At 30.8% G+C, this 24,119-nt stretch overlaps 2 protein-coding genes across 5 annotated transcripts in view; one reads left to right on the forward strand and one right to left on the reverse strand.

Moving 5' to 3' along the window:
- The window catches only part of LOC107442020 (uncharacterized), a 62,208-nt gene extending 56,861 nt beyond the window's left edge, over positions 1 to 5,347 (forward strand). For all 3 annotated transcript variants that reach the window (XM_016055459.5, XM_016055461.4, XM_016055460.5), the window contains exon 7: positions 1,683 to 5,347. In XM_016055459.5, coding sequence (XP_015910945.3) covers positions 1,683 to 3,019 — 1,337 coding nt within the window. In that variant the 3' untranslated portion in view covers positions 3,020 to 5,347. The remainder of the gene's footprint in view (positions 1 to 1,682) is intronic.
- LOC110282188 (uncharacterized) overlaps positions 5,348 to 24,119 on the reverse strand; it is a 43,162-nt gene continuing 24,390 nt past the window's right edge. Inside the window, exons 9-14 of one of the 2 annotated variants that reach the window (XM_087168277.1) lie at positions 23,430 to 23,547; positions 20,498 to 20,673; positions 10,882 to 10,932; positions 10,671 to 10,788; positions 6,009 to 6,251; positions 5,348 to 5,848 (exon numbers count right to left, since the gene is read on the reverse strand). In XM_087168277.1, the coding sequence (XP_087024403.1) occupies positions 6,134 to 6,251; positions 10,671 to 10,788; positions 10,882 to 10,932; positions 20,498 to 20,673; positions 23,430 to 23,547 (581 nt within the window). In that variant the 3' untranslated portion in view covers positions 5,348 to 5,848; positions 6,009 to 6,133. The remainder of the gene's footprint in view (positions 5,849 to 6,008; positions 6,252 to 10,670; positions 10,789 to 10,881; positions 10,933 to 20,497; positions 20,674 to 23,429; positions 23,548 to 24,119) is intronic. The other variant, XM_087168278.1, reaches the window with a different exon arrangement.

Consider the following 24,119-nt stretch of genomic DNA (forward strand, 5'->3'; position numbering starts at 1 on the left):
TGAATAAGCAATAAACTAATTGTAAACCATCGTTACAAGTTAAAAAACAGGAGAAATTAAGAAAATAAAATGAGTCACAGCCGTACATTATGTACATAAATTAAAATGTTATTATGTTATGAATAAGCAATAAGCTAATTGTAAACCATCGTTACAAGTTAAAAAACAGGAGAAATTAAGAAAATAAAATGAGTCACGTCTGTATTTCTAGGCAATATTGCAGTAAAAATTTTGAACAGAAAATTTTTTCATATTAATTTAAGGGGAATTATATGAACACAATTTATTATTTATTCATTAACTAATTTATATTTAGGAATATTTTTTGTCTTATTTTAATCAGTTAAATGAACCTAGCTACCAAATATACTAAATTTTAAGGTTGTAAGTATTTTTAATTGTCATTATGAAGTTTAGTTTTTGAATTCAAATTTTGATAATTTTAAGTATTTTTAAAATTTATTTTAAGCTTAACTAATAATTTATCGTCTATTGTCATTTCGGTATAGATTGATAAATTTTAAATGTACTTAAAAAATGGTAAAAGGCACTTTAATGAATGAATAAAATTTAATAATAAATACCCAAAATATTAATAAGTGACTTATTAAAAAGGAGATTGGTATTAATTCTCCGTAAGTTAACGCAGAAGATGACAGATGTAGAGTTTTATTCCAGAACATTCTTAAGGAAGTTCACTTAATTGTTAGAATGTACATAAAATTTGGCACCTTGAAATAAATAACTTGGTGAAAACCAGTGATGGGATGTTAAATTTTTAACTTACTTTGTATAGAAACTCCTATACTGGTTCTTAAAACTTGTAGATAAAAATACTTTGAAAAAAAAGTTGCTATGAAATTATACAAGCTTTAAAGTTGACAATAGCTTTTTTTAAAAATATCCATGATCAATGTTATGTACCTCCTTTCTTTGAATTTTAATATAAATCTATCAAATTTATGGATTTTGCATTGAACAAAATTCATTTAAGGAAAAAAGAATTGTGTTATCATTTTACTTGTTAGATCCAAGACCCTTTTGGGTGTAGCGTTATTTGTGAAAGATCTAATTTTATTTCATTCTCTGCATAAAAAATAAATATTTTAATTTTGTTTGAGATGCGTATTATGAACTTTTGAAGCATAAGATAAAGATTGCAAAACCCACAAAAATTTTTTTAATCATCGAGAGGATTATCATCTGGAAGGTTTTACTTTTATGGGCCACATTTACATTTATTTTTATATAGGCTGATTCACTGCTTAACCTAATTTATTACATGGTATTGAAATTTTTGAGTGTTGCGTACTGCCATGCTTAAAAATTTAAGCATCTTATAAAAGCACTAGTTCTTGAATGAATTGAATTCAATCACCAAGCTTTGTGCCATGAAATACTTATTATGTGCTATAAAATATGGATGCCAGAGAGCTTTAGCTAGTAAATTTATATGCATTATAAAAAAAAATCCAATAGTTGTACCTTATTTACAATCAAATAAATTTTACTGAATTTATTACTTTTGAATTAAGCACATCATATTTTTATAGAGAAAATCACTTTTACCTGGATTTTTTCCCCTTTGTTTATGTGGATATCTAATGTTTCTAATAAAATTTAAACTAAAATTTTCTATGCTTATATTTTTTTAGTTTGTAAATTTCACATTACTTTTTTAGGAGATAAGCTGAAATCACAAGCAGTCCAGAGCTCTGTTAGTGCCAAGTCAAAGAAGCAACCTCTCTCTCGAACTAAATCCCTTGTGCCATCCTCTAATCTTTCTGAAGAAGGATCATTAAAAAGTAATTTGGTTGAAAGAACGAAAAGTGAAGGAGCTGCAAAAATAGAAGAAAGAGAGAAGTTACTTAAAATGGGAAGTTCTTGTTATGGTCCGTCTAGTGGGTTTAGACAGTCTTGGTCGACAACAATGCCACAAATATCTCTACCATCAGAGTCTTCGCAATCTCCACACACGCCAAGTGGTAGTTGGGCAACAATTCCTACAACATTGCCACCAAATATTGTAGGGTCCTGTGCGGAAAGGTTTTTAGAACCAGAAGGAGGCGGTGGTCATCTTTTTGTAGCTAAACGATTATCTGATCCGGATAATAAAAACATGAAAAGTTTTCCCAAGCAAACTTCTCAGACTCATGGTCACCAGGCGCCAGAGGTGGTTAACCTGCATCGAAAGTTGCAGCGTCAGCTTACTCTGAATCCTGCATATGACCCTCGATTAATGCAATTGGTTGGCAGATCACACCAAATGATCTCACCACTTGCAGAACAGCAATACAGTCTTTTAAAGCCACAACATGAACAAAGTGATTTAATTCCAAGATCGAGCAGCCAAGAAAATGTGCACCGTTTACAGACTGCTTTAGGTAACATCCCTCATCAACCTTTAAGCAGAATGGGTAGTGATAGTAGAGTTGCTTCAAATGTACCCTCTCACATTTGGGACAGTGTTGAAGCCGAGCATCAAACTGTAACTCGAATTGCTAGTGCTCCAGATTCATATAACCAATGGCCGCCTTCATCTAGAATGCAGCATTTGAACAGCACATCAGATACACGTTTAAATATGTATCCAGATCTACAAGTTCAGACTCATCATCTTCCAATCAGTGGTATTCCTGATATACAACGTCAATGGTTATCACAAAGCCATGGATTAGACCCACCAAGACCCATGTCATCCGCTGGACTGCAGATGATGGGTTCATCTTGGCAAGAGCAATCACCTTCAGGTATTGCAAGAGGTACATCTCAAGTGCTTAGCCAGCCTGTGAGACCCTCTAGTGTTCCACCTCCAGGAATACATAGTGGACTGATGAGTCAACATCAAGGACGAGCAGCCTCACCAGATTTTTCAGACAATGCAAGATATCGTCTGTTTTATCATTTAGCTTCTATATTCCCAAAAGAACAAGTACAAACAGTAATGGATTTATATCCCCAAGAAACAAATCCTCAAAAAATATGTGCAGCAATACTAACAATGTTCCCAAAGGGCTGAACATTTGTGACAAGCTAATTTACGAGAAAATGTAAAATAAGTTTGGTTCAGATATTATGTTTATGAGCCTCTCTGTTCAGACAAAAATATTAAATTTATGTATTATTGAAAAGAAAGAAATTTTAAGTTGTGTTTTAGTAAGATTGTTTTGCAATCAAATATAAATTGTTGCACATGGAACTGTCTGAATGCTATTGGTTACACAACCACAAATTAACTGTGAATCAAATTTTTTGACTAATTAAAGTTTTACGTCATTTTTAAAATTTGGAATATATTTGAACATTGATAAGTGTTGAATTTGGCTACAAATGTTTTATTTGAGCTTCCTATATTAAATACAATGTAAATAAGATTCGTATGAATGCATTAGAATGAAATTTATAACGTTACAGTTCCTATTGGCAATCAGAAATGCATGTTACTGGTTGGTGACATTTCTAGTCTTGTTTTATAATCTGAAATGACTTCCATGGAGTTTCAGAACTCCAGTTTAGTTAATAAAATTTTTACCGTTGTTTTAAATTTGTAAAATATCTTTTTAAATACTGTAAAAACTTGAATGTAAGATGTTTGAATTGTGAAAGTTGTTAATTAACAAAATTTTATTATAATGAATTATTAAGGATAAAATGCAGGATTGCATTAAGACATTTTATTAAAATAGTGGGTAAATTTTATCATAAGGAATTATATAGGATAAAATACTTAGGATGTTGTATTAAGACTGTTTTTTAAAATGCTGGAAGTTGAAATGTTTATGTAAGAAATATTTTTTAAATTGGTTTTAAAATTTGCACAACTACATTATTTTGCAATTAACTATTGCTGTAAAATAATGTATTGCTCAGAATGTAATTTTAATTGAAGAAACAAGATGCAATATTTTCTGATCATTCTGTATCTTATTACTTGCTCATTTTAAATGGTATATGGCAAAATAACTTTTGCATTACATATCGTTGTATTGTGAACAATTTTTGCTTGCATAGAAAAAAATTAGGGGGATTTTTAATAAATTATATTTCCTATAGGAAACGTAAATGTATACTTTAATTGATGGGATATTAGATTTATAAATATAAGGGACATTTGCAAATATGTTTAAGATAGTTTTTTTTTTATAAGAAAAGTAATTAAATATAGCAAATTTTTAAATTTATGGCAACAAACCAACATAGTCTATTATGAAAAATATCCAAAATCTCAATTGTTAATCTAGCCGATTCCAGGATTTAAATTTACAAGTGAAAAATTATTTTTTCCTATTTCCTAGTAGCTAGGGATGTATTTTAAATTCAAAATCTTTAAATTTTTCCCATGAATTCATTCTTTCTAATTTGCTTAATATTCAGCTGTTATATTAATTTCTACTTTTATGTAAATTGTATTTCTGTACGTTTTGAAAATCAAGCGACTTAATGTAATTTAAATTTCTGTAAAAACTTTTATTAGGTGGTTTACTTGATCTTTTTTTCATGTAAGTTTTTCTATTTTAGTAAATTGACAGCCTCAAATATTACAAAATTAAAACCAGCAATCATCTAATACATGAACATGATATGTAAAAAATGCAAAAGCAGAAATTACCAAAGTTTTGATATAAAATTAATTAATCAATAACTTTCTTGAGTTGCAATATTTTTATCCATTTCAAGAAAAAACGAATTTATTAAAAAAAAGTTACTTTGATATGTTGACATAAGTATTCACAACTTGATTTTTTAAAGTAGAAAATCACAGTTAGTGAAGCCTTTCTAGTTGAAAGTACAAGGAAACAAAAATTAATTTAAAAAAAATTATCATGCATTATCACATAAAGCAACTCTAAAAAAATGTGTTACTTTTTGTAGTAGATGTAATTTTTTGTTTTGTTCAAATTTATGTATACACAATGAGCAGGCTCAATGTTGTATATTTGTTGTACTTATAATATTGTAAATAATTTATAAATGTATATTAGAAAAAGTTGATGTGACAATTTTGTGGATATATTTAATTTTGTTGTCACATATTCTCCTTTGCACTGCTGTATATTACTTCAGCACTTATGCTTCTGGCTAAGTTTGTATTGTGATACAAAAATGAAGCCAGGAGCTTACTTCCTACATACATAAAAACATGTGTATCATTATATGAATGGTGTTTACACTTTTATCTAGTTAAACAATACTGTGTATTGTCATTTTATGTAAAGGGCCAAATAAGGCAATTTTATTTCCCTTGAACAGTAAATTAAATGTACAGATTAGTATTTATCGTACGAGGTTGTATGTTTCATATCTCATTGGAAACAATGTAATTAAATAAAAAGAATTCTACACTAAATGACAAAGAATGTTTTATTTCATTTTAAGCAAGTACACATAACATTTATGATAATGATACGAGTTTACATAGTTCATATCTCAATGGATACATAAAATAATTAAAAAATAATGAAGTTAACACTGCATTGTTTCACCTTTTCTTTGATAAAGCATGCTGGTAAAATTGGGGCGTTCCTTGAAAATAAAATTTTCAGGTTGAGGTGTTGCAACAGGTTTGCTTTCTTCAGTATGCCTAAAATAAAATTTAACCTTTCTAAAGAGAGTGGCATATTTTAAATTATAATTAGCCGCCACAAATGCATCTCATTCAAATACAACAGCATCTGGCATTTCACATGTTTGGAAGCCAGGTTCTGGTTGAAAAAATTGAAATAAATCAAATTTACATTTATGGAGTGTAGAGTACCAGAGTGTCACATTAAGAGGGGGTGGGATTTCAATATTTTTAAGCATGATGTCAACATTAATTTACATAAGAAGTCCCATTACATTCATCACACTAAATGACAAAGAGTGTTTTAATTTATTTTAATTGTAAATCACATACAATTATTTAATGATGATACGAGTTTACATAGTTTATAACTTCATATCTCAATGGAGACATAAAATAAAAAATGAAGTTAAGACAGCATTGTTTCACTTTTTCCTGTTGTCACACTAAATGACAAAGAGTGTTTTAATTTATTTTAATTGTAAATCACATACAATTATTTAATGATGATACGAGTTTACATAGTTTATAACTTCATATCTCAATGGAGACATAAAATAAAAAATGAAGTTAAGACAGCATTGTTTCACTTTTTCTTCGATAAAGCATGCTGGTAAAATTGGGGCTTTCCTTGAAAATAAAATTTTCTGGTTGAGGTGTTGCAACAGGTTTGCTTTCTTCAGTATGCCTAAAATAAAAATTAACTTTTCTAAAGAGAATAGCATATTTTGCATTATCATTAGCCACAAATGCATCTCATTCAAATGCAACAGCATCTGGTATTTCACATATGTTTGGAAAGCAGGTTCTGGTTGAAAAAATTTAAATAAATCAAATTTACATTTATGGAGAGTGTAGAGTAGTAGGGTGTCAAATTGAGAGGGGATGGGATTTAAAAATTTCTAAGCATGATGTCAACATTTTCAGGGTTGTCACAGGCGACTAAAATGCAACTATTTTCAACATGAGACGACTATGGCAATTTTTTGTTGTTGCCTGAAAAGGCTAAAAAAGCAACTATTTTCAGGAAAAGGAGACTATTAGGAGACTTTTCTGTACTCCAGCAATGTTTTTTTTTTTAAACATAAATTGGGTTGAAAATCTGCAGCCCGAGAAATCTTCTGAACACACTAAATTTTTTTTCTTAAAAAATAAAAAATGTGAAATAAAAATAATAAAATTTAAAAAAATTAAATAAATAATTAAAACATTAATAAATGAAAAAGTTTAGATTGCAAATTTGAGTCATCACTTTTCAATGCGTTCAATTTGCACAGATTCTATCGTAAGTCTATTTCGTTTCTTGATCGTCTTTTCAACGGGTTTTTGCTGAGAAATTCTGCACAATTTTAAAAAACCCAATTTTTAATACGATATTACGATGCATGAATTTTGAATTTGAGTAATCACTTTTCACAATATATATTATTTGCCACATCAATTATTGATGAAAGGGAAAATTTCTTAGAATAGGTGTTTTTTTTTTAATGAAAAAGTATTTTTTTGAATGAATTCTAGTAATTAAAAGTATTTAATTTTCGGCAACTATACTAATTTCTTTTATTTACAAATTTAGTGCTAGAACACAAACATTTATATAAAAATTATCATATTTGCCACTAACTTGACTAAATGGATCATTGTATATGACAATTAAGTCTAATAAAATTTTAGTCTTATTTTTGTTCTTATTTAGGCAACTATTTTCATGCTCTAGGCCAGTGCTCCCCGTGGATCAAATGGTACCAGGCCGCCCATTTCATTGAAACTGAATTTAAATTCCTAGGTTTATACCCCAAATTAAAAATAGTTCCATTAAAATTTTACTAATTTAAAAAATGCAGTGACATAAATTTTTGCCCCCCGAATGCAGTGACATAAATTTTTTAATGTTAAAAAAAAAAAAAAAACAGAAAAAGAAAATTACTGCAACTATTTTCTTTTTTAATAATAAAAAAAAATCAATCATCATAACTGTAAATATCATAAATAAAACACAAAAGCGCGTCGCGAAATTTAGATTGGAACTAATGAAGAACTTCGTCTTCTCTCTTGATCGTGACTAATGGATTTAAGTTAGTTAAAATGTAGTTAAAATATTAGTAAGTTAAAATGTTATATCACTTTATATTTATTTCTTGATGTAACTGTAATTTATTCTGAAGGCATGTTTAAATACAATTAAATTAAAATTAATAAATCAAAATAATCTAAAATATTAACAATCAACGTCGTCGGGGCCCCAGCAGGCCGTGGTAAAATTATCTAATGTTGACAGGTCTGCGGTGATAAAAAAGTTGAGGAAAACTGCTCTAGGCTACTAAAAGCAACTATTTTGTTCATTTTTTTCTGTGGCAACCCTGCATTTTGACAACACAAAAAATGAAATCACATTCACTAAGAATCTTTTTCAAAGATCAAAATATTTTCTCCATGAATCTGAGATGATAATTGGGTTTACCAAATGGGCTATCCTGCCTAAACACCTCTGAGACGAATTGGATCACCGAGTTAAGGGGTTGTAACAACAGTCTAAAATTCATGAAGAAACTTTTTGTATTCGGTTGCAAACTTGAGGCGCAATTAGGCTATTATTGCTCGCATAGTAGGCCTCCATAAGCGATATAAGCTCAGGCAAGTTGCATTGTAATATTTCCAATGGCAAACAGCTGACAACAACAAGTTGTGTGTGCATTTATACATGTCCTGTGGCCAACCACAAAGTTAGAGGCTAACCATAAAACTGTTCAAAAGTTATGACGATATTTTTTATTTCGTATAGTTCAATAATTGTTACCTGTACATATATATATATAAAGAGCAAGTGAATATATAAAACAATTTTCCTAGGGAATTTTCGGCCCTCGAGCTATGGATGTTTAACAGTGCAAAGTTAAGTACAGAAATCATCTTTCAAATATAATAATCGTATTTAGTTTATAATCTAATTTAAAATAATTCAATGACATAATACATAGTCAAAATGAGTGATAATTGATGACACTCAATAGGTAGCATCTCATTTGTTTTATTTATTGATTGACTGTAATATTTTTAGTTCAATATATACATCAAGAAATGGCTAAGTTTAAAAAACATGGAAATATAAATAAACCTTGAATTGTAACGATAAAACTTTAATAACTTCGTTAGCAAATCATGAGTGAAAGAGATTTGTTACAGTTTTTGAGAACGTTTATACTTAGTTAACACTGCAAAAAGTTTTTTTACTACATAGTTAAAAAAAATTGCATTGGTTACATTGAAATTAAGTATACAAGCATTCAGTTTGTTTTTGACAAGACCAAATGATTACAGCAGAAACTTTCCTCTCACTTAGCTCTTTTCTAAATGAAAGTTCAGTATACTGAACTTCTTATAAACTCAATCAGTCGAAGAAAAAAAAAAGAAAAACGTTTTCTTAAAAGAAAACAGAATTGGCACAATGATTTTTAGGTTAAATTTTTTTAAAACATAGACCAGGGTTCCCACTCAATTTCAGAAAAAAAATTATCTGACTTTTCTAGGTATACCAGGTAAATTTCAATGAAAATTGACACCATATTTTCATCAGAAAACTTTTATTTGTAATGAGAAATATTAGATTTTCTGTGCATAAAAATATAAATTAATGAGGATGGGAACATTTTAGCGAAATGTGAATTTTTTATAACAAATAATAGTAATAGATGTTAGAAATATTCAACTCAAATCTCAATAACTGATTACTGTTACTGACAATTTTAAGACTGGTCATTTTCCAGGTACAGTACAGAACCCATTATCCGGAAATCAGAAAACCGGAACGAAATTCAATAAATTTTCTCGCCATTTAAAAAAAAAAATTTTTTTTTTTCCTCATAAGATTTTACGATTTTTCTTTCTTTTTTTAAAGATGTTTACCTTACCATCATTTTGGAAATAATCATTAGTGTATTACTTCATCGTTTTTTCTTATTTTTAAGATTATTTCCAATTTTTTTTTAATTTTTAAAATTGGATTTAACAATAAAAAAACGGCTTTTTGTAGGGATTCAGAAAACCTGAAAAATCAGTTATCCGGAACAGCGATGGTCCCGACCGTTCCGGATAATCGGTTCCCTACTGTATAATACAGTGGGTGACCGGTTAACGAACTGATCGGTTAACGAACAAATCGGTTAACGAACACTTTCACGAAAGATTTTTGTGTTCGGATAACAAACAATTTCAAGAAAGATTTTTTGTGACAACGAAAACATATTCGGTTAATGAACAAAACGAATTCTAACGAACACTTCTCGGCCTGAAAAAAATTTATATTAATCATTTGTGATCATTTTGCATACGAAATAAGATCACTGAAAGGAGAAATGTTTAAAGAAGATGAACTAACGACAGAAGAACTCCAAGAAATTTTGAATGAAGAACACCAAGAAAAACAGCAAAATGTGTCTCCTACTCTTGATGTACTAATGATGAAAGAGGACCAATGCCGACATCTGCCATTAAAGATATTTTGAAAAAGTGGGAGGATGTCAGAGCAATGGTCTTAGAATGGCACCCAAACCAAGCTGATGTCAGTAGGGTTGGGAATCTTTACAACGACAATGCTATTAGTTACTTCCGGAAAATCCTGAAAAAGAGAGAAAAGCAATCGACATTGGACCGCCCCATAAGCATAAAATGAAAAGGATTGATTAATATGCAAGGCTATATGTATGTATAATTTTTTAAAAAACTTATTAAGAAATTATACATTTTTTAAAATTTAATTTTTAGGGTCTCCAGAACGAATTAATCGATTTCACATAGAAGTCTATGGTAAATCGATGATCAGTTAACGAACAATTCGGATAGCGAACATAGTCTTGGAACGGATTATGTTCGTTAACCGATCACCCACTGTATAGGGATATTCCAGGTTATTGTAAAGAAATTGCAACCCCCCCACAATTCCAGGTTTTCCCTGTTCGCCCTGACCAGTAGGAACCCTGATAGATGTGGTTCTCATGATCTTGCAAATGCATAGCTTTTAAGTGTTAAAGATTGAAAACCTTTAGCATAGATTTACCTCCACTATAGTGCAATACTTTGAAGTCTAATAGATTAATAAAAAAAATCTTACATGCTTTCAATGTTTTCTGCAGAACTGGTTTCACCTTCATGTGTGGGTTCGTCTTTCTTTGTGATGTCTACTGGATGAAAAACATGACCAATAGGTGTAGATGCCCAATCTGTGCTAACTGGAATAAATATGAAAATATTAAGAAAACAAATAAATTCAATTAAACGATAAGAACAAGAAGTTGATTAACAAATTGAAAAGAAAGACTTACGAGGTGCTAAAGACCAGTGACCTTTTTTTCTGCAACTATTTGTATCCACCACTGAAACACATAAATTAAATATAGAAATAAAATTAATGAGAATTACATGAGAATAATTATATACGAGAAAATGTGAGGCTCAAAACGATATATATATATTTGAATTAAATGCATTATATTATTAAATAAAATTAATGAAAATAATTATATAAAAATATGTGATGCCAAAAATGATTTTTCTTTCTTTTAAGAATACGGCCCTTTCTGTTTAAAGTATCTTTTTTCTAGTATTTAAAAGGACTTCAATAATTGTGGGCAAAATAGGAAAATGACACAAATTTGTAGTTAATTTGACAGCTTAAACACACAACTCCTGTATAACATAACTCTTTCTCTCACAGTTTTCAATTTTTTTTTTTTTTTTTTTTTTTTTAGAATTTGGAGTTAAAAAATTTAACAATTTCAGGGAATTTGAGCAGAAATAAAATATTATTCATTTAATGAAATCAGTGGTAAAATTGTATTTAAGTTGAATATGCTAGATGGGTTTTTAATTTTTTTTTTTATAAACAGTTTACAAGTAGTTCTGAAATTTGGAAAATTGTTATGAAGATCGAAACACCCTATTTGGAAACATGTAAAAAAATTTATTTGTTCATGTAAGATAAAAGAATAAAAATGTCATGTGTAAAAGAATAAAAATGTTATGTGAAATAAAAAATATTTGCACATCACGTTGAAGAAGAAATTGATAATTTTGCATTATCAAAAACTTTATGCAAGATGTAAAGATTTGGTTATCATCAGGCAAAAATTAAAAAAATCTCTAAAGAGAAGGGGAAAAAAATGAGGCAGAGCAATGTTATAATAAGATAAGATTAATGTTTAGAAAATAAGATTAAGAAGTATAACATATAATAAGGGGGAAAAAAAATAGATTAAATCTAAACTGGCAATAAATCTAAACCAGCACAATAAGAAACATCCATAAGACTAGTTAGGTTAATAATTTTAACAACTTTTCTTAAAATAAATTCTTAACATATTTTAGTGAGTAAAAAATTTCAGCTTAAGTATGGCAATTAAATTCTGCAATTTTGCCTTTAGTGAAATAAATGACTAAATACTGGGTAATAAATTTGGACAGCTTTTTCTTAATATATATATATATATATACTAGCTGACCTGGCAAATGTTATTTTGCCATATGAATTATATCTAGAGTGTGAAAATATATCTTATTTAGTGTAAGTGTGTGCGTATGTGGTATATGAGTGAAGGAGGCATGGAGTGCTGTGAACGATGACAGAATGTGAAAATAACAACTCACCAAATAATAGTTATTTTAATTTATTGTAACTTTCTTTTATAAATTATATATACAACGAATTCTGAAAATGTTAGTCAACAATATTAATCTCTTAGTGCAATGGAGTGTACAATATTTTTTGTCATTCCATCTTTAGCTAACACAAATAAACTGCATGGTTTGCCCACCCGAGAGCATGCCACATATAATTGTCCGTGTGAAAAACATGGTGTGCTCAAATCTAAGACACAAACAGACATTGTTTGGCCTTGTCATTGCAAATGCCAATCTAATGGGGAACTGAATGCGTTTAAATTGAATTGGCACATCTGTGGGTATAATAGGGATTCCTGGAAGTAATATACTTTCACCCCGGAATTCGTCATTTAAAATAATGACTTTGATAAAGTTTTTCCTTAATTTTTTAACGACTAATCGCGTGCTGTTGCACAGCCGTGATGGGTTCAAATTACGAAGTAAAAAACCGGATATCCAACTTTGAGTACTAAATTATGCGGTGGTATGCCTGGTAAATCCAATGAGTTTAAAAACTCTGTTGGAAAATTTGAAACTTCAATGGGATCGCAAATTGCATCAACGGATTTACATGTCACCAAGTTACCTGGCAATAACTGTTGTATTTTCAGATTCAATTCGTTGATGTCCAAATTTTTTGCTGTTAAAATCGCCCTTTCTGCCAGCCACTCATGATGAATGTATTGTGTGTGTACATCGAGAAATATTAGGTTAATGAGAGCATTTTGTGAATCAATGATTGTGCAGAAATCATCCGATAATTTTATGCATCCAGTCTCATCCTTAGTAACTTTTCCATCACCGATATCTAACATTTGTTTAGAGAATGTTTCAGCAGATGGATCTTGAATCAGTTGGACGCGCGTATGTACTTTGAGTAGAACTTTTTCAACATTATGCCACAGTGGAGATGATTTCAAGCAAGCATTGATCTCATCAGCGTACGTTGAACGCGGAATGAAGGGGAGTGTTTGTCTGATATCACCTGAAAGGAGTAACAGAGTGCAGCCAAATAATTTGTAATTGTTTTTTTATATCTTTCTATGTCCTGTTCAACACCTCAAGCAAATGTTTGTGTGCCATAGTGCATTCATCCAAGATGACAATTTTACAGTGTTTCAACACTGTAGTCATAGACGATTACTTTTGTACGTTGCACACTGCATTTGAGTTGCTTTATATATTTAGTGGCAGCTTAAATACTGAATGATCTGTTTTGCCTCCATCCAATAAAGTTGCTGCAATGCCAGATGATGCAACGGCCAACGCGATGCCATTATTTGATCGTATTTCAGAGAGAATAAGAGAAATAATAAATGTTTTGCCAGATCCACCTGGTGCATCCAAAAAAAAATCCACCTTGTCTTGCTGAAACTGCGAGCATAATGCGGTCATAAATGTTCCTCATTCATTAGTGGAACATTGGGAGTAACAATGGCTGCGATTTCTATCGTATTGTATTGAAGTTCACGATTCATGTCAGTGTTTAATAAATCAGATGCACTTCGATTTGGCGAAGGCATACCGAAATGATTGAGTGGCAAGTTGGCAATAATAATGCAAAGATCCTCAATAGCAATCAGTACTTCATTGTACATAGTATCGCTGAATGCTATCGTTAGATCGTTGCAACTTGTGCAATGCTGATACTGTATATCATCAGTCATCAAATCTTTGCGATTATCCCATAACGTTTCTATACGGGACGGGAAACATGTAGTTAATACTATAGCAAATAGTAGAAGAATTTGCTTTGCAGTGCAGTTCAATGCTGCGTCAGCATGCATACATTCCCCCTGGTTGTGATCTTCCAGCAAGCTGAGTGCAAGGCATACATCTTCATACGTTGGATTCTGATGTCCATCGACTTTACGCACATCTTCAAATGAAAATGAGCCGGTGACATTAACCAACAACAGTCGAAAATAAAAGCACTCAGTCTGCCTTCCTAATTTGGTGAGAATTGGATTGACTGTAAATACTCTCCCCAAGGCATTTGATTTGAATAAACCGGGACATGCATCAACCGGTGTGTTCACTTGCGGGGTGCCCATTTTTTTTGTTTGAGCCCATGTGAAATAGTGTGGTACTTCTGAGTAGAGTATTGTCTGTGTAAAGGCACCAAAATCATCCGCACGATTACACAATTCAAAAAAGTTGGTGAGTGTAGTTTTTGGTGGATTTATAGCTCGGTCAATCAATGTCTCATTCGTGACATAATATATTTCACGCATGGTCAGAGCGTATACGCTCTGACCATTTTCAAGATGGACGGCTAAATGAATAACTGTTGAATCCCGTTCATGAAGTGGGAAACCAAAGATACGCCAACAGCTTCATTGGAGGCTGATGTACCGACCAATTTGGTAAAGCGTTATTTCATTGTTATTCACTGGAAGAGCAGTCACATTGGTTTTTTCAACTCGCAATACTGCTATATCACTGCCATTATTCACATACTTGCAAATATATTTGATGCTCTCCTTTCAGGGCGAGCATAAGTATTAGAGTTTAATATGACTTTATTGGGAGCAAGACAGGCAAATATTAATTGTATCGTTTATGTTGTTTGGATTTAATATAATAATATTCTACGTCCAGATATTTTTACAAAAGATTTTTATTTATCGCTTTTCTGCAACTCCTGCATTCCATCATTTTTTAGTTGTCATCGCAACCAACGTTGCCACAACCCGCAACACTAATCAAAACATACTTATGCGCTACAGAGTAAGCTATAAGCCACAACAGTACTCCCTTCCCAGTAACTAAGTTACGGTACAGTATGATATAAGAACGAGCATCGTATTTACCAGTTACTTATGCTCAAATATTTCCAAACTCACTATTTACAAAAAAATATTATAGATATATATTTACAAGTGCTAGTCTCGAAATCGCACAGGAACTTTAATTCTCCGTCCTATACGTGATTGTTTTTCAGGAAGTTTTTTGATTTCAGGAGGTAAGTCTGGTGGAGGTTCGGCAGGTTTTCTTATTGCCTTTGTTGATTGTCCTGTAGTAACGTCTGGTATTTGTAAGAAATATGCAGGCTTTAATCTATCAATAGACACTGTAACGTCTCTGTTTTTGATTTTTACAGTAAAATATTTTTCTTTTTTGTCAACGACTTGAAAAGGACCATCATATGGAGGTTCCAATTGCTTTTTAACTCTGTCTTTGCGAATAAACACATGAGATGCTGTTTTTAAATCTTTAGGGACAAATATTTTCTGGACATATTTTTTTGACACTGTTCTTGGTCCCATTTCTTCCATAGTTTTTTTAAGCTGCCTGACAAAACCATCAGGTGTGGTTGGAGTTATGTTCTCTTGGAAAAATTCTCCAGGTAATCGTATATTTTGTCCATAGACCGTTTGAGAAATGGTGTATGCCGCATCTTCTTGCATAGCTGTGCGTAATCCAAGAAGAACAGTTGGAAGTGTTTCACTCCAGGCTAGGTTATTGTGTGCCATTAATGCTGTCTTAATAGTTCTGTGGAGGCGTTCGACCTTCCCATTAGCCTGTGGATGATAAGCAGTTGTGTGCTGTAATTTTATTCCACACATTTTAGATAAGGCGGTGAACAGCTCAGAACTAAATTGCGCTCCACGATCTGTAACAAGACGGCATGGTGTACCAAATCTTGAAATCCAATTAAAATAAAACGCTTTGGCAACTGTTTCTGCTGACATGTTGTTTAACGGAATCACTTCCATCCAGTTAGAGTATCGGTCAATACAAGTTAGACAGTAAATATTTCCATTTGATGGTGGTAGGGGTCCAATGAGATCAATATGGACGTCACTAAACCTTTCTGAAGGAAGTTGGAATTCACCGAAACTTGATTTGGTGTGTCGATTTACTTTATTCTTTTGGCAAGCCATGCAAGATCGAGTCCAAAGCTGCACATCTTTACGTATACTTGGCCAGATAAATTTTGACGTTAAGAGCTTTACAGATGATTTAATGCCAGGATGGGATAAGCCATGCATTTGTTGAAATATTTTCATGCGATACATTTCAGGAATATACGGTCTAATGCTATTCGTTGAAGTTTCACACCACAAAGACTTTCCAGAAGGTAGCAGATACTGCTTGAAGTTCAGGGAAGTCGGTGATGTCCTTAAATTTTTAAATTCTTTATCCATATTTTGCTCAATTGCTATTTTATCGTAGTCAATCAAAGAAATTTCGGCAATTCTAGATAAAGTATCTGCAACGATGTTGTCTCGACCTTCAATGTGTTGTATATCAGTTGAAAATTCTGAAATGTATTGTAAATGTCTAAGTTGACGAGGTGATGCTTTTTCTGGTTTTTGTTTAAATGCAAAAATTATGGGTTTATGGTCTGTGAATATTTTAAATGTTCTTCCTTCCAGTAAATATCTGAAATGTTTGATGGAGAGTAATATTCATAGCAGTTCTCTATCGTAAGTGTTGCAATGCTTTTGCGCTTCGTTTAATTTTTTAGAATAAAATGCAATAGGTTTCCATCCATTGTCTTCAAATTGTTGAATTACTGCTCTGATTGACGAATCTGAAGCATCCGTATATAGTGACAGAGGTAGTTCAGAATTCGGAAATGTTAGGAGTGCTATATTGACCAAATCATCTTTGCATCGTTGAAACTGTTCTTTCGCCTCATCTGTCCATTGAATTTTTCGTTTGTCCTTTTTTCGTGCTCCTTTAAGGTAATCATGAAGGAGAGATTGATTTTTTGATGCATTCCTTAAATATCGACGATAAAAATTAATCATGCCTAAAAATGTTCTGAGTCCGTGAATGGTGTTCGGAAGTTTGTAATTAACAATAGTTTGAACTTTGTCCGGTAACGGTCTTGAGCCTTCAGGAGTAATTAAATAACCCAAGAATTCTATTTCTTCCTTTCCAAAGATAGACTTGGAAACGTTAATACGAAGTCCATAATCATTCAACCTTTCAAACACTAACTTCAAGTGGGTTCTGTGTTGTTCCTCACTAGCAGATGCGATTAGAATATCATCTAGGTAGGGAAAAACAAAATTAAGACCAGAAAAAACAGTATTTACAAATCTTTGAAACGTTGCTGGTGCATTCCTCAAGCCAAAGCTCATCACATTGAATTCGTATAACCCAAATGGAGTAATAATTGCAGTTTTACATCTGTCTTCTTCGGCTATAGGCACTTGGTAATAGGGTTTAAACAAATCAATTTTGGAATATACATTTGTATCTTTTAAAATGTGCTGAAAATCTACAATCCTAGGAATGGGGTATTGATCAGGAACTGTTCTAGGATTTAGCTGTCTGTAATCTCCACATGGGCGAAGAGTAATTAAATAACCCAAGAATTCTATTTCTTCCTTTCCAAAGATAGACTTGGAAACGTTAATACGAAGTCCATAATCATTCAACCTTTCAAACACTAACTTCAAGTGGGTTCTGTGTTGTTCCTCACTAGCAGATGCGATTAGAATATCATCTAGGTAGGGAAAAACAAAATTAAGACCAGAAAAAACAGTATTTACAAATCTTTGAAACGTTGCTGGTGCATTCCTCAAGCCAAAGCTCATCACATTGAATTCGTATAACCCAAATGGAGTAATAATTGCAGTTTTACATCTGTCTTCTTCGGCTATAGGCACTTGGTAATAGGGTTTAAACAAATCAATTTTGGAATATACATTTGTATCTTTTAAAATGTGCTGAAAATCTACAATCCTAGGAATGGGGTATTGATCAGGAACTGTTCTAGGATTCAGCTGCCTGTAATCTCCACATGGGCGAAGAGTACCATCTTTTTTCAAAACCACATGCAATGGACTTGCCCATTGTGAACTGGAGGGTTTTATTGTGTTATTATCCAACATGAATTGGAACTCTTGCTTTACTATTGCCAGCCTTTGATGATCTAGCTGTCGTGCTTTATAATTTACAGGTGGATCATTTGTTTCGATGTGATGTTGAACATTATGTTTTACTCCTGATAAGAACAAATTTGGTTTGCATAAATCTGGATATTGTTTTAGTAGAGTATGAAATTTCGTCGAACTATTTACTGTAACGATATTATTGTTTTCGCTGAGGGAAGCAACCTCACCAGTTACCTTTAGTTGAGTTACTCCATCAATCAGTTTCTTGTTATGCAAATCAATTACTAATTTAAATTTGTTAAGGAAATCAGCTCCTAAAATACCTTTATTAATTTTGGCTACTATAAAAGGAAATTGAAATTCTCGCCTAAGTCCTAAATCAAGGGATAACATCTTTATACCATATGTTTCAATTTCGGTACCATTTGCTACATACAATTTGTAATCCATGGATTGTTTATCTTTAGTTGAAGCGGGTAAAATGCTAACATCTGCCCCACTGTCCACTAAGAAACGCACTTTCGATTTTTTATCTCTTATAAATAAGCGAAATTGGCGACAATCAGGAATATTATCAACAGGAGAGCTTGTCGCATTCTCTACTGCACATCGGCGTTTCCCTGATTCGATGACCTATCAGTTGACCAACTACACGGCTGAGTACACTTATCCTTATGGCATTTGTTACCAAAATAAAAATGATGGAAACAGTATTTCCCTCTAGGATTAAATTTTCCTTTAGAAGTACTTCGAGATCGTCTGCGGCACTGAGAATCGTTCCTTAAACGTGGTCTCGATATATGATCAATAGTCATTTCAGTAATTCGCTGTTCAAGGGATTGGATTTTTATTAATAGTTTTTTATTCGAGCAATTATCAGCTGCTGATACGCCAAAAATCTCATTAGAAGGTGTCATATCTGAAATCTTGTCAGCCATGATCGCCAATTTGGGTAATTCTTCGTCACTAACAAGTATTATATTACGCATAGAATCTGGCAGTTTTACTAACCATAACGTTTTGATTAAATTTTCGGACACATCCGACGTTGCGACAGATTTTAGATTTTGTAACAATTGGCTTGGTTTTAGGTTACCCAACTCAATTCCAGTTATAAGTTTTTTTATTCGAGTACTTTCACTTTTTTTTAAATAAATCTAGAAGCCTTGTTTTGGATTCTGAATATTTCGTATCGGAATTGCTTGTTACAATATCCCAAATATTTTCAACATATTTCGGTTCTAACTGCGATACTAAGTAGTTAAATTTGGTTTCCTCAGAAAGAATTCCACTTATTTTAAACTGGGCTTCCACTCGGAAAAACCAAATTTCGGGACGATCAATCCAAAACGGCGGAATTTTTACACTTACTTTGCACAGTTCATTTGTAGAATCTTTTACAACTTTCTCGTCATCAGGCATTTTTATTTCTTCAATCCGGGTCACCAGTTATTGGGAGCAAGACAGGCAAATATTAATTGTATCGTTTATGTTGTTTGGATTTAATATAATAATATTCTACGTCCAGATATTTTTACAAAAGATTTTTATTTATCGCTTTTCTGCAACTCCTGCATTCCATAATTTTTTAGTTGTCATCGCAACCAACGTTGCCACAACCCGCAACACTAATCAAAACATACTTATGCGCTACAGAGTAAGCTATAAGCCACAACAACTTGTTGCAACGTGCATGAATATTGTTCTTGATTTACTATGTTTCTATGTCTAGTTTGGATTCGAATACGATTAAATAAAGATATATTTTAAATATACATTAAATCTGTTCAAGAAATGAAGAATAAATTAGTTATAAACCTATTCTCAGACCTACTGAATATACATAGAAAATTTCATCAAAATCGGTCAAACCGTTTCGGAGGAGCATAAACACTGAAACTGTGACCAGAGATTTTTATATATAAGATATATATATATATCACAATACAAATCCATAAATTTTGATCAGATACTCCTGGCATTAGGATTTATACAGCAGACTATAGATTTAAAAAAAATGTAAGCAATATTTATGAATAATAAAATGTGGCAATTCATGTATTTTGTAGATAAATTATCAAAGGATAATTTTCCAAAGAAAATAATAAGTTTTACACTAGGGTTTATAGTTTGCTTCATAAGTGAATCAAATGAAAAATTTAATGAAATTCTGTGAAAGTGATACATTAAAGAAGAATTTTTCTTTGAGTCTTGACAAAGTATATATCTGAAAAAATTTTAAAATTTGTACCAGTATGTATTACATTTAAATACCACTTTTAATTTTTTTAAAAAAGTAACACGAACCTTTTTGAAAACCTTCAATTAATATTTTAGAATCCAATACTGAATTTTTTATTCTTATTTTGAAGAAATATAACATTATTAATTGATGAAAATACCAAGATTTATTTACGGTTCTTACCTTCTAGAACATCTTCTTCTAAGTCTTCAACAGTAAATGTAAATTCATCAAATTTTCGCTTTCTTCTGTTCTCTCTCATTGTTCCAGACTCTGTGCGAATTGAAGTTCCCAACTTTATATTTATCATTGCAGTTAGTTCTGGTACAAAATGCATCAGCTCCAGCTCATCCACTAGCCTATATGTATTAAGTATAGATTCTTTCTTTTATATGTAAAGAATAAATAAAATAACAAATCACTGTTTTACTAAAAAAACTCAAGTTTGTGTCAAACATATATAGCATTATTATTGAATTCATGAAAGTTTCAAATTTTCAATTTACATAAATAACCATTACCCATTACAATGGCGATATTGTGAATGAAACATAAACTAATTTTTAGAATTTTGAAACATTTTAAAGTTAAAATGATTTCTGCCTGAATGTATTTTCATTTTTATACTAATGAGCAGCTTTCTCTAAGATATTCTGAATTTGGATGCCACATTTGTCAAATCATAAAACAAACATAAGTAATAAGTTGTATAAATATTTCAACTTATGAAATAATTTCTCAAACTAAGAAGTCTAAAAAATTACTAATATTACAAGTATATGTGATATTGTGAATGAAACATAAATTAATTTTTAGAATTTTGAAACATTTTAAAGTTAAAATGATTTATGCCTGAATGTATTTTCATTTTTATGCTAATGAGCAGCTTTCTCTAAGATATTCTGAATTTGGATGCCACATTTGTCAAATCATAAAACAAACATAAGTAATAAGTTGTATAAATATTTCAACTTACGAAATAATTTCTCAAACTAAGAAGTCTAAAAAATTACTAATATTACAAGTATATGTGATATTGTGAATGAAACATAAATTAATTTTTAGAATTTTGAAACATTTTAAAGTTAAAATGATTTCTGCCTGAATGTATTTTCATTTTTATGCTAATGAGCAGCTTTCTCTAAGATATTCTGAATTTGGATGCCACATTTGTCAAATCATAAAACAAACATAAGTAATAAGTTGTATAAATATTTCAACTTATGAAATAATTTCTCAAACTAAGAAGTCTAAAAAATTACTAATATTACAAGTATATTAATACCGCAGATATAACCAATGAAATTGAACAAACTATTTTTCTCCGTCTTCACATATTGTAAAGATTGGAATTACCTTTAGTACTATAAGAAAGATTTTTTCTATTTAATTTCTGGAGAACCTCTCATTTTTTCAGCAAATGATAAGTGCAGAATATTATTCTTAGCATGAAAAAATGATCATTGGTGTTCTGAACAATTAGCAAAACTTTCTTCCCACTATAGAAACACTTTACCAAGACGCTTTTCTGTTACAACAAAACAATGCTTCAAAACAAACCGCAAAAACACTTGATGATAATGAAATAAATATTTTAAAATGGCCTGTTTTATTTCCTGATCTCAGTAGTGCAGAGAGCAGATCAATATATGTCTTCAACTGAATGCAGAGTTATTTAAGCACAGTGATGAAGATCGTGCCAAAGCACAAAGTTCCATAGGATGCTTTACAACAACTTAGAAAAAGTGAACAAGCTAGCATATCTCAGCTTGACGTAATAAACAATAATATGAACATTAGCAACGATAATGCAACATTCGAGGTATTTATACATAATACGGCTGCATCAAGAACCGGTTCGAAATATTAGGATAGTGCATATCATTAAAATAAAGAAACAGTAAAAAATTTAGTTGTATACATCATTCTCCGTAAAGTAAATATTTAAAGATTTATACCGAAAGGTACGTTTCTCTTCTAGAAAGGTAACAACCTTGAACTTCGATTTCACAATATAGTGAGTTAGGAAAAGACTTAATACATTTACACGATTTAAGATTGCACACCATGTTTTCTATTTTCTCAATTTTACATCAAATATCATGTTTTGTATTAATGTGATTTTAAAAAGAAACATCGAGATTCATAATTAAACAAACTCAAAATCAAACAGCACAATTCATATTCACCAATTTTAAGATTAAATGTTGAGATTTGTATTCGTGTGACTTAAAAATAATGCATTAAGATTCATATTCACACAATAAAAAAAATATATAATTTTTATTATTATAAAGTATTGGATTTCTATTCATTTTTGGATTTCTATTTTCAGCAGTTTTTTTACCAAACTTAATTCCTATGGTAAGAATCAATATAGAGTTCTATAAAAAAATAATTTTTTTTTAAAAATCCTTGATTTTTATACAAATTTTGCCAAACTGAGATGGTTGAAACTAGTTACAAGAGTTAATGAATGCGTGCAGAAAGTTTTTTAATCAAAGTTGTTCATTTTATTTAAGTCTGACAGAGAGTTTGAGGGGAATAAACTTTAAAAAAGTAGGAAAGAAGAGAGTTAAAGATACAACTGAAAATTTGGCAAAAATATGGGACAAAAACAGTTTTCAAGACTCTCAAGTCTCTTGCTGAATCTGTGCCAAGATGGCTACATGGTTATTATCTATAGGAGAAAGAATTTTCAACTTATTTATGTGTAAAATGTTGCATAAATGTAAGACATATTGAAATGCATTTAATTTCTTATTTCTATTTTTGCTTGCTTAAATGAATAATTTTTTGAAAGTATCAAAAATTTTTTGGCTCCTTTCTAACAAATTTGACAGAAATAGTAAGGAATCCATATTTTAAATATTGATTGTTATAAATTCTTGTCAAGGATCTTTTTCTTAGCCTTATGCATTCAAATGTGTAGACAGAAAAGTTATGAGAAAATAATAGTACTTTTTATTAAAGATAAAACATTTTTGCAGCATGCAATGGTTTTCACATTTTAAGCAATTGTATTATGCAGAGGTAGACGAAATCTCTAAAAGATTAATTATGATTGTAATAAAAAAATATAGTTCAGCACTTATGAACTTAACAAAATACATACCATTCAAAAACAACTCTTACAGTAGTACTACATCCTTTTACACAGGAATAAAGCAATCTGTACTTATTGAGATTAGCACCTTTGCAAACAAATGGCATAGCTGTTTGCTTGGATACTCCTAAAAATTAAATACATTATAGAATCAATTTACTTAATAATATATGTCTATAAAATTTAAAATTCAAATATTAAATGGACAAAAGAACAGTCAAAGAAATCAACATTAAAGTAATGGTTGCTCATTTTGAAGTAAAAAGTCAGCGATTTCTCTGAATTCAAGATGTTTAAAGGTTATTAATATTCAGAGTTGTTAACCATTAAAAGAAAAATGTTAAAAGTTTTAAACCTAGTTAAAATTCTTATGTTTAATGAATCTAGACAACATAAAAAGAAGATAATTTTAAGAAGAAATTATAATTATAGCTATTGTATCGCTATAAAAATAACAATAATAAGAGTTTACCAAGGTTTTCTTTAAAATAATAACAACTGAAAGTTAAGTTCAACTGTTACATAAACTTGCCCTTACATTGAAAGAACCAAGAAAGTAACTGCCAGAAAAACAATTGATTTATCAAAAAAATTTTCTTTAGTAGACCTTAAATAAAATTCATGTGTTAATATATTGAATTCAGAGTGTTTTTTTCATACCTCCAGTTCTAGAGAATGTACACAATTTGACTTTTTGGA

The sequence above is a fragment of the Parasteatoda tepidariorum genome, chromosome 7 (assembly GCF_982258835.1).
Source record: "Parasteatoda tepidariorum strain Cologne lab strain chromosome 7, Ptep-v5.0, whole genome shotgun sequence".
Lineage (NCBI taxonomy): Eukaryota > Metazoa > Arthropoda > Arachnida > Araneae > Theridiidae > Parasteatoda > Parasteatoda tepidariorum.